Source organism: Coregonus lavaretus (genome assembly GCF_964263955.1).
Source record: "Coregonus lavaretus genome assembly, chromosome: 16".
In the NCBI taxonomy this organism is placed as follows: Eukaryota; Metazoa; Chordata; class Actinopteri; order Salmoniformes; family Salmonidae; genus Coregonus; species Coregonus lavaretus.
Window position 1 is genome coordinate 19,438,830 of NC_140003.1, and position 12,312 is coordinate 19,451,141.

At 42.9% G+C, this 12,312-nt stretch overlaps 1 protein-coding gene across 1 annotated transcript in view; it reads left to right on the forward strand.

Annotated features, from left to right (window-relative positions):
• The window catches only part of arhgap15 (Rho GTPase activating protein 15), a 50,674-nt gene that overhangs the window by 6,347 nt on the left and 32,015 nt on the right, over positions 1 to 12,312 (forward strand). The window contains exon 5 of the mRNA XM_084179889.1: positions 4,282 to 4,371. Coding sequence (XP_084036015.1) covers positions 4,282 to 4,371 — 90 coding nt within the window. The remainder of the gene's footprint in view (positions 1 to 4,281; positions 4,372 to 12,312) is intronic.

Below are 12,312 nucleotides of genomic sequence, written 5' to 3' on the forward strand. Positions count from 1 at the left end.
CTCCCCCCTTTCCAATGGTCCAATGGAAATAGTGGGTACAGTGGAGGGCGGTTGTGTGTGTTTGGGATGGTGGTGGTGGTGGTTTGTGTGTGTGTGTACATTTGAGTTTATTTATTTGCTATATAAAAATAATAATTTCATAATTTGATTTATCTTTGTTTCAGAGTAGAATAAACAGTTTATTAATATCTTGTGTTATCATTTAGTCGCTGTGGGCAGTATTTAGGTTTGGGTCTGAATATACAATGTCGTCACCAGCATACAAAGTCAGGATATATGAGCTCACCTGCAATGTGTACATCGTTCTGTAAGGAGAGTTATTTATCCAGTAGAAACAAGAATAGGCAGTATTTTGCATCATCCAACTTAAACACATGTAGTTTACTCTGTCTGTGGCAGGTACTGTAAATCAAACATCACCTAATTTGTCCAATACTGTACCTGTCAGTCAAGGTAGTTTATTGAGTCTTCAGGTTTCAGCTTATTCCAAGCTGGGCACGTGGGATCTCAGTGAGCATCTTTCTATGGCCCGTGTAGCTCAGTTGGTAGAGCATGGCGTTTGCAACGCCAGGGTTGTGGGTTCGTTTCCCACAGGGGACCAGTATGAAAAAAAAATGTATGCACTCACTAACTGTAAGTCACTCTGGATAAGAGCGTCTGCTAAAATGACTAAAATGTAAGATTGCTTGATTTGATTCTGATTGATTGTGATACTACCTTGTAATACTGTTGTACAATGTCCTTATCATCTTAATTTTCTACAGCATCTCTCTATCATTTGTCCACAATTTCCCTGGTCTGAGACCACAATAAAGAGAAATGATATCTAAATGAGTTCCCATGCCTTTAACACAGATTAGTTCTTCTTTAAAAAAGCAAAATGTTGTCTGAAAATTATACCATTCTTATTTTGAAACGGTTACACACTGCTTCTATAATTCCATAGAGGATATCAATAAGATATTAAAGTTTAGAATAATAGAGAATTACAGCACATGTACATTCTCAGTCTACAGCATAATGAATATAAAAAAGTGCTATAACAAATGGGCATTATCTGATATTTGGGTAGAGCACTCCAGCACTTCCTTTTGTTTATTCATCGTGATTCAAATCAAATATCTATCCATTATAGAGAAAGTGACCCTCTTTAAAAACATGTATTTTTATATTTACTGCACAACTATGATACATTTAGGAGAGTCCCATTCACAAACACAGCAGTGAAACTACACTGAACAAAAATATAAACACAACATGCAACAATTTCAAAGAAGTTACAGTTCGTATAAGGAAATCAGTCAGTTTAATAAATTCATTAGGCCCTAATCTATGAATTTCTCATGACTGGGAATGCAGATTTGCATCTTTTGGTCACAGATACAGTGGGGGGAAAAAGTATTTAGTCAGCCACCAATTGTGCAAGTTCTCCCACTTAAAAAGATGAGAGAGGCCTGTAATTTTCATCATAGGTATACGTCAACTATGACAGACAAAATGAGAGAAAAAAAATCCAGAAAATCACATTGTAGGATTTTTTATGAATTTATTAGCAAATTATGGTGGAAAATAAGTATTTGGTCAATAACAAAAGTTTCTCAATACTTTGTTATATACCCTTTGTTGGCAATGACACAGGTCAAACGTTTTCTGTAAGTCTTCACAAGTTTTTCACACACTGTTGCTGGTATTTTGGCCCATTCCTCCATGCAGATCTCCTCTAGAGCAGTGATGTTTTGGGGCTGTCGCTGGGCAACACGGACTTTCAACTCCCTCCAAAGATTTTCTATGGGGTTGAGATCTGGAGACTGGCTAGGCCACTCCAGGACCTTCAAATGCTTCTTACGAAGCCATTCCTTCGTTGCCCGGGCGGTGTGTTTGGGATCATTGTCATGCTGAAAGACCCAGCCACGTTTCATCTTCAAAGGAGGTTTTCACTCAAAATCTCACGATACATGGCCCCATTCATTCTTTCCTTTACGCTGATCAGTCGTCTGGTCCCTTTGCAGAAAAACTGCCCCAAAGCATGATGTTTCCACCCCCATGCTTCACAGTAGGCATGGTGTTCTTTGGATGCAACTCAGCATTCTTTGTCCTCCAAACACGACGAGTTGAGTTTTTACCAAAAAGTTCTATTTTTGTTTCATCCGACCATATGACATTCTCCCAATCCTCTTCTGGATCATCCAAATGCACTCTAGCAAACTTCAGACGGGCCTGGACATGTACTGGCTTAAGCAGGGGGACATGTCTGGCACTGCAGGATTTGAGTCCCTGGCGGCGTAGTGTGTTACTGATGGTAGGCTTTGTTACTTTGGTCCCAGCTCTCTGCAGGTCATTCACTAGGTCCCCCCGTGTGGTTCTGGGATTTTTGCTCACCGTTCTTGTGATCATTTTGACCCCACGGGGTGAGATCTTGCGTGGAGCCCCAGATCGAGGGAGATTATCAGTGGTCTTGTATGTTTTCCATTTCCTAATAATTGCTCCCACAGTTGATTTCTTCAAACCAAGCTGCTTACCTATTGCAGATGCAGTCTTCCCAGCCTGGTGCAGGTCTACAATTTTGTTTCTGGTGTCCTTTGATAGCTCTTTGGTCTTGGCCATAGTGGAGTTTGGAGTGTGACTGTTTGAGGTTGTGGACAGGTGTCTTTTATACTGATAACAAGTTCAAACAGGTGCCATTAATACAGGTAACGAGTGGAGGACAGAGGAGCCTCTTAAAGAAGAAGTTACAGGTCTGTGAGAGCCAGAAATCTTGCTTGTTTGTAGGTGACCAAATACTTATTTTCCATCATAATTTGCAAATAAATTCATTAAAAATCCTACAATGTGATTTTCTGGATTTTTTTCTCAATTTGTCTGTCATAGTTGACGTGTACCTATGATGAAAATTACAGGCCTCTCTCATCTTTTTAAGTGGGAGAACTTCCACAATTGGTGGCTGACTAAATACCTTTTTTCCCCACTGTACCTTAAAAAAAGGTAGGGGCGTGGATCAGAAACCAGTCAGCATCTGGTGTGACCACCATTTGCCTCATGCAGCGTGACACATCTCCTTCGCATAGAGTTGATCAGGCTGTTGATTGTGGCCTGTGTAACGTTGTTCCACTCCTCTTTAATGGCTGTGTGAAGTTGCTGTATATTGGCGGGAACTGGAGCATGCTGTCGTACATGTCGATCCAGAGCATCACAAACATGCTCAATGGTTGACATGTCTGGTGAGTATACAGGCCATGGACGACATGGAATATTTCCAACTTCCAGGAATTGTTTACAGGTCCTTGCGACATGGGGCCATACATTATCATGCTGAAACATGAGGTGATTGCAGCAGATGAATGGCATGACAATGGGCCTCAGGATCTCGTCACGGTATCTCTGTGCGATCAAATTGACATGCAATTGTGTTTGTTGTCTGTAGCTTATGCCTGCCCATACAATAACCCCCCCACCACCATGGGGCATTCTGTTCACAACGTTGACATCAGCAAATTGCTCGCCCACACGACGCCGTCTGCCAGTTGAAAATGGGATTCATCTGTGAAGAGCACACTTCTCCAGCATGCCAGTGGCCATCGAAGGTGAGCATTTGCCCACTGAAGTTGGTCACAACTCCGAACTGCAGTAAGGTCAAGACCCTGGTGAGGACGACGAGCACGCAGCTGAGCTTCCCTGAGATGGTTTCTGACAGTTTGTGCAGAAATTCTTCAGTTGTGCAAACCCACAGTTTCATCAGCTGGCCGGGTGGCTGTTCTCAGATGATCCCGCAGGTGAAGAAGCCAGATGTGGAGGTCCTGGGCTGGCGTGGTTACACTTTGTCTGCGGTTGAGGCTGGTTGGACGTACTGCCAAATTCTCTAAAACAACTTTGGAGGTGGCTTATGGTAGAGAAATGAGCATTCAATTCTCTGGAAAGAGCTCTGGTGGACATTCCTGCAGTCAGTATGCCAATTGCACGGCATTTAGAGTGGCATTTAGAGTGGCCTTTTATTGTCCCCAGCACAAAGTGCACCTGTGTAATGATCATGCTGTTTAATCAGCTTTTTGATATGCCACACCTGTCAGGGGGATGGATTATCTTGGCAAAGGAGAAATGCTCACTAACAAGGATGTAAACAAATTTGTTCACAACATTTGAGAGAAATAAGATTTTTGTGGGATCTTTTCTTTCAGCTCATGAAACATGGGACCAACACTTTACATGTTGCGTTTATATTTTTGTTCAGTGTAGTAACCTTTATTCACTAAACACCTCTCCACTCTGCCTCTTATATGTCTGTAGAAACCTGGATGCAGCCCTGATGGGGTGGATCTCTGTGGGGCCGTGGTTGAATGGACAACAGAGAGGTCCAGCCGGAAGAACGTGGTTCAGGTACGGCCATTTTGTTTCTGTGTGAAGACAAGGATCAAGTAAGTTTACAATAAGACTGAGCAGCCTGCAAATTGTCTGTTTTAGTTGTTGAGGATGTGATGTTCTAGGATGCACTCTTTCGTTGATAATTTCAGTATATAATAGATTCAACTTAAGATATTTGATCAATTTTCATATTTTTCTTTTACTTTGCTTCAACCACCTTTTCAGAGAAGACATTTAAATTTAGTCACATTGCATTTGAAGGTGATGTTAGGCCAACATATTGTCTCCTCAGACCCAATGGCTTTTAGTTTAGGGAATTAGACCTTTGAACTTCACAGTACTATGTGAAGTACTATCTTCTTATTGCCTTTTCAAGATACTCTTTGATAAAGGCTTAAGCCAGCAAAGCAAACTGATGATCAATTCATTGGTGGTGGCAGCACAAGTTTTCATTAGAAAAAAATGCTGTGATAAGCAGAAGAAAAGGAAGAGGATGAGAGCAGATTTCCCGATCTCATCAGACGCTTAAGACACTTCATCGCTGCTGGTCGCTACTCTGCCGCACAGTATTTCAGCCTCAAAATCTTAATGCAGTGAAGATTAAAACGGGAATTACAGCATAATCTTAAATAATCCAAGTGCTGTGGACAGAAAAGTGTGTGTAATGCCGACGCAAAGCTATTCTGAGGTCTGACAGCATTGTCAATCAACACTAGGATTACAGTTAAAATTAGCACGGAAAGTTACTGTTAATTTCGCACCATTCCAGAGACTGATTTGTACAGTAATCTAAGAAATACCTCACAAAAATATGCCTGTCAGATGGGTAGATGCGATTAAACAAATATAATAGAAATGTTTGTTTTGTTTTCTTCGCCCGTTTATACAGTATCTCCACTCGCCATATCTCTGACTTCCAGATAGATTCCAATTTCTAAGATACTTCAAGGACGATGACAACATAATTGGGCCGGTTTACAGACTTGATGAGTTTGGCACTATTGCAAATGGTGATCTCAAAAGGCCATTCACTTCATGTAGATTTGATATGGAGTAATTTAAATTCTGTAAGTACCCAGTGGTTGCAGACGTAAATGTGACTCTCAACTTTAAACATTGATTGGTGACATCAGGATATACACTGAATGTACAAACCATTAGGAACACCTTCCTAATATTGAGTTGCACACCTTTTTGCCCGCAGAACAGCCTCAATTGGTCGGGCCATGGACTCTACAAGGTGTCCAAAGTGTTCGACAGTGTCACTACTTCCGCCGAGGCTGCCTCCCCTCCTTGTTCGGGCAGGTTTCGGCGTTCGGCGTCACCGGCTTACTAGCTACTGCCGATCCATTTATCATCACTCCATTTGTCTTGTCTTCAATCACACACACCTGGTCCTTATTCCCGTATTAGTCATGGTATAAGTGTTCCCTCTGTTTCCTTGTCTGTGTGGGTGATTGTTTATTGTGGAGGTTTGTGAAGCTCGGTGGAGCTCGTGTATTGTGTATCGACGGGAGTATTTTCCTGTGTGCCTTGTATTTTCCAGTGCGCCCTGGAGTGTGTTTGACGCATTTCTGCGTAAACCTGTATTTTGACGATTAAAGCCTGTTATTCTGTGATTGACCCTCCTGCGCCTGACTTCTTCAACACCACCTCATCACAGACAGGGATACTGGCCCATGTTGAATCCAATGCTTCCCACAGTTGTGTCAAATCAAATCAAATCAAATCAAATCAAATTTTATTGGTCACATGCGCCGAATACAACAGGTGCAGACATTACAGTGAAATGCTTACTTACAGCCCTTAACCAACAGTGCATTTATTTTAAACAAAAAAGTAAGAATAAAACAACAACAAAAAAGTGTTGAGAAAAAAAGAGCAGAAGTAAAAAATAAAGTGACAGTAGGGAGGCTATATATACAATAGAATAAAGTGACAGTAGGGAGGCTATATATACAGGGGGGTACCGTTGCATAGTCAGTGTGCGGGGGCACCGGCTAGTTGAGGTAGTTGAGGTAATATGTACATGTGGGTAGAGTTAAAGTGACTATGCATAAATACTTAACAGAGTAGCAGCAGCGTAAAAAGGATGGGGTGGGGGGGCAGTGCAAATAGTCCGGGTAGCCATGATTAGCTGTTCAGGAGTCTTATGGCTTGGGGGTAGAAGCTGTTGAGAAGTCTTTTGGACCTAGACTTGGCACTCCGGTACCGCTTCCCGTGCGGTAGCAGAGAGAACAGTCTATGACTAGGGTGACTGGAGTCTTTGACAATTTTGAGGGCCTTCCTCTGACACCGCCTGGTATAGAGGTCCTGGATGGCAGGGAGCTTTGCCCCAGTGATGTACTGGGCCGTACGCACTACCCTCTGTAGTGCCTTGCGGTCAGAGGCCAAGCAGTTGCCATACCAGGCGGTGATGCAACCAGTCAGGATGCTCTCGATGGTGCAGCTGTAGAATTTTTTGAGGATCTGAGGACCCATGCCAAATCTTTTTAGTCTCCTGAGGGGGAATAGGCTTTGTCGTGCCCTCTTCACGACTGTCTTGGTGTGTTTGGACCATGATAGTTCGTTGGTGATGTGGACACCAAGGAACTTGAAGCTCTCAACCTGTTCCACTACAGCCCCGTCGATGAGAATGGGGGCGTGCTCAGTCCTCTTTTTTTTCCTGTAGTCCACAATCATCTCCTTTGTCTTGGTCACGTTGAGGGAGAGGTTGTTGTCCTGGCACCACACGGCCAGATCTCTGACCTCCTCCCTATAGGCTGTCTCATCGTTGTCGGTGATCAGGCCTACCACTGTTGTGTCGTCGGCAAACTTAATGATGGTGTTGGAGTCGTGCCTGGCCATGCAGTCATGGGTGAACAGAGAGTACAGGAGGGGACTGAGCACGCACCCCTGAGGGGCCCCCGTGTTGAGGATCAGTGTGGCAGATGTGTTGTTACCTACCCTTACCACCTGGGGGCGGCCCGTCAGGAAGTCCAGGATCCAGTTGCAGAGGGAGGTGTTTAGTCCCAGGATCCTTAGCTTAGTGATGAGCTTTGAGGGCACTATGGTGTTGAATGCTGAGCTGTAGTCAATGAATAGCATTCTCACGTAGGTGTTCCTCTTGTCCAGGTGGGAAAGGGCAGTGTGGAGTGCGATAGAGATTGCATCATCTGTGGATCTGTTGGGGCGGTATGCAAATTGGAGTGGGTCTAGGGTTTCTGGGATTATGCTGTTGATGTGAGCCATGACCAGTCTTTCAAAGCACTTCATGGCTACAGACGTCAGTGCCACGGGTCGGTAGTCATTTAGGCAGGTTATCTTAGAGTTCTTGGGCACGGGGACTATGGTGGTCTGCTTGAAACATGTTGGTATTACAGACTCAGTCAGGGACATGTTGAAAATGTCAGTGAAGACACTTGCCAGTTGGTCAGCACATGCTCGGAGTACACGTCCTGGTAATCCGTCTGGCCCTGCGGCCTTGTGAATGTTGACCTGCTTAAAAGTCTTACTCACATCGGCTACGGAGAGCGTGATCACATAGTCGTCCGGAACAGCTGGTGCTCTCATGCATGCTTCAGTGTTGCTTGCCTCGAAGCGAGCATAGAAGTGGTTTAGCTCGTCTGGTAGGCTTGTGTCACTGGGCAGCTCGCGGCTGTGCTTCCCTTTGTAGTCTGTAATAGTTTTCAAGCCCTGCCACATCCGACGAGCGTCAGAGCCAGTGTAGTATGATTCAATCTTAGACCTGTATTGACTCTTTGCCTGTTTGATGGTTCGTCGGAGGTCATAGCGGGATTTCTTATAAGCGTCCGGGTTAGAGTCCCGTTCCTTGAAAGCGGCAGCTCTACCCTTTAGCTCAGTGCGGATGTTTCCTGTAATCCATGGCTTCTGGTTGGGGTATGTACGTACGGTCACTGTGGGGACGACATCATCGATGCACTTATTGATGAAGCCAGTGACTGATGTTGGCTGGATGTCCTTTGGGTGGTGGACCATTCTTGATACACACGGGAAACTGTTGAGTGTGAAAAACCCAGCAGCGTTACAGTTCTTGACACAAACAAGTGTGCCTGGCACCTACTACCATACCCTGTTCAAAAGGCACTTCAAAATTTTGTCTTGTCCATTCCCCCTCTGAACGGCACACATACACAATCCATGTCTCAAGGCTTAGAAATCCTCCTTTAACCTGTGTCCTCCCCATAATCTACACTGATTTAACAGGTGAAATCAATAAGGGATCATAGCTTTCACCTGGATTCACCTGAGCGGTCTATGTCATGAAACGAGCAGGTGTTCCTAATGTTTTGTACACTCAGTGTATTTCGGTGTATTTCTTCCTAGTCCAACATTTCAAATGCACAAAATATATTGATTGAATGTGCTTCAAATCCAATGTTAAAATATAACAAGGAGCCTCAGCTCAATAAATACTGCACTCAAATAGGCATGAAGCAGAACCTTATTTTCCACTTAGCACTCTGCTCTCTATCACTATCATTCTCTGTGAACATTCCAGTAAGGAAGTGTCCTCCCTGGACAGTGTTGTCATTAACAGGCTGCCCAGCCAAAGGTCACAGGGTCATGACCCTGAGAAATGTGCCTCTCAGTCAGTCAGCGTTGACTTTCTAAGACCTCAGTGCTCACCAGCTGTTTTTCCCCGCAGTAGCTTTTCAGATCAGCGACATGGCTGCTTGGCAGGCAGGAAGCAGAAGACCTGCCCTTTCTATAGGAAGTCATGGGTAAAAGGATAGAGGAGAGCTGAAACTGACTCATTAAGGCAATGCCCACCTGAAAAAAAACATATTTTTCTTATCTCTAAAGTTGAAAGTTGAGTGAATGTGTGAACGACTGAGGAAGTGGTTCAATCACTTTATGGGGGTCCTGCAAGGGGATTATCATGGTTAGAAGAGAGCTCTGGTTTGGCTCGAGGGCAGCTGATGGAAAAGTAGTTGATGGAAATGGTTCGGAAATAGGTGTTCATGTTATTCATCTACCCAGTTTATTTATTCACCTTTTTTCTATCTTTTTGTAATTGTGGAGGATAAGGTTGGTGACAGAAAGGTCTTCCATATTCCACAAGCAGGGGAAAGAGGATGGGAATGGGAGGAGGGTGTTACTGAGGCCATTGTCACCCACAGTATTTATTCAGCTGCAGGCTTCTTTTTAGACTTGACACAAGTCTGTTACTCACCCTTCCCCTTATCTCTTCACTCACCAATATCATCATTTGTGTTTATGAATAGATGGACATTGTTCTTCATGATTCACTATTATCCTACCAGGAGCTTAAGGAAGGAGGGACTTTGTTTTCCTTCAAGGTTACTCCACACTCCAGCTTAGTGAGACACTGAATAACCTTCACTTGGTCTCTACATATGAGATTCTTAAAACAATGCAAGGTTCAGGTCTGCTACATTTTTATCAGGCTATTAGTTACACAGCCATGGTTGACAAAGTGAAACGCAACCTTGCAGAAACACAAGGAGGGAGCTCTAGTCTTTGTATTTGGATTCCTTTGACACCTGAGGGACCCCCATATCTTGTGCCATGCTCACGGAAAGAATGCATACACAAACATAGTTAGAAACCAGAGAAAACTGTTGTCAATTGTGATGTGGTTGTTTTGAGGCTGAGAGTAAGTCACTTCTGCGTCTGTATCAGTCTCAGGTTAAACATCGCATGAGGAATGACAGGAAATATACATATTTGACTGCAATATGAGATATGTCATTGTTTGTCACAAAGCTGCCTTATGATACATAAGACAGCAATATGATACAAATATTGTAAAAACATACAAAAAGGGTTCACTGAAGAACAGAGATTTTTTTAAACTTCACTATTTGTACTGTTACAAAAACAAAAACATTTGAAGAAGCATAGAGGTTGGAGGGGACATGATGCAGAAAAGGGACATGAGGAGAGAACATACTTTAGCATGGGGAACCATAAACCAGACCATATATAAGGCTAACATTGTCCGATCAAAGTCAGACTCAATGAGCAGAACTCTGTATTCCAAACTGCAGTCTACCTATATTGAGCTGTCATATGCCAATTATTGAGTGCTGTCATACCAGTAACTAAAAGGTTGCTGGTTCAAGGGCCGGAGCTAACAAGAAAATAAATATATATATATTAAAAAATCTGTAGCTGAGCAAGGCACTTAACCCTAATTGCTCCAGGGGTGCTGTACAATGGTGACTGTGACGCCACTCCCTGTGCTGTTTCAGGGGGAGTTGGGATATGCAAAAAACACATTTCCATTACACGCTTGTGTTTAACAGGACAAATATAAGCACCCCCCAAATGATTATACTGAAAATAATATGTCAAAATGTCTGTTTCAGGAGACTCTGAATGGAAATGCCTGGCACACTGTCTTTATAACCAAAGCAATATAAGAATTTCAACATTATTTGTTTTTCTAACTATTATCAGCATTGATGAAAGCAGATAGTCTGTTTGAAAAGGACTAACGGCTCAAAATGTATCCCGCGAGGCTAATAAAACAAGAAATATCTCTGACATTGCTCAACAAATGAAAAGGAGCACAACTTTGAATAAGTGGTCATGCATTTTTCATGCCTTTCTGCATATTTAAGTGTTTGAGTCTGGCTTGAGTGAGTTAAAAGCAAATAACAAAAGGAGCAGAAAAGTCAAAATTGCATCAACTCCACCAGAAGAAAGAGAGACAAAAAGTAATGTAGTGTCAAAGGCGTCTGGTTTTAACCACTGGCCGCTGCTACAGAGACATCAACACCAGCATCCTTCTCTCATCACTAATTGATTCTTTGGAGTTTTGGGCGACTCTCGCTGTGAGCCCCCTGTACCCTCTCTGCTCTGACAAACATCGTTCTCATAGTCACAATGTGGAAAAACAGACTTCAACAACAACCATGGAGAGAAGACAGTAACAACTAAAATGATGAAATAGAGCCCAGGGCTAGAAAATAATGAGTCCATTTTAGTGGAGGAGCTTTAACCTGCCACCACTCCAAAAACATTGCTTTGTCTTGACTAATCAACAGGAAAGTTTAATATTCTTGCGAAAGACCCTTAATCACTTCAGGAAGCGTCCTTCTGAGTGTTAAAGGTGAATTATACTGGCAGGATGTCATCCTAATTTTTCGGAAGAAGTTCATTGAGGTTAGTGCAGTTTTTCATCTTCGGATTTCTGTATGAGCCTCAACCTTTCTAAAGTTCAGTCAGATGAAAGGCATTGACTTTTACAACTGGCTTGGCTCTTGTTACACCAACACAGAAATACAAAACACCTCCACATCATTATGCATCAGCCAGGCCCTGAAGTGTATTAGCTGTATCTTGAGTGGAGTAAATAAGACTAGCTAGACTGGATGCACATATCGATGTTAATGAATATATGTACTATTTTAAAGCAACTGAAAGATCAGTACAGTAGATATTCAGAGCAGGTTATAGTTTGTTGTACAGTAGGAGTAGGAGTTATCCAGTGCCTACTGGTCCCCTGATCCCAGGATGTAATCGTCCAAAGCTGCTGACCTGACTACTTTAATGCCATCTGTCTTAAGCTCACGGTGCCTGATTGCTTCTTGATGTCCAGCCGTGATTACGATTGTGAATAGGAGTGGCTCGCTCCCAAAATGGATACCACATCACATCACACACAAATAGAGGTAGCCTCTCACAGACAGACTGTGCTTGTACTAGCCAACACTACTTTGGTGAGGTCTAGGAGATTGACCTGTGGTTAACCTTTTATTGCTGTGGGCTAAATCAGGGTCACACAGAGTGTTTCTTGGTAGTCTTAAACAAATCTACTTTGAAACAAAAGTATACACCTCACACACATGGTTATGGGCAAAAAAAAAGAAGACACCTATAGCATGTCAGATATAGAGTTGAATGTATTTAATTTAGAGTTTATCCCAATATTACACTTTCTATATATCACAGAAGACTGAAATATAACAAAACTGTTTCACATAG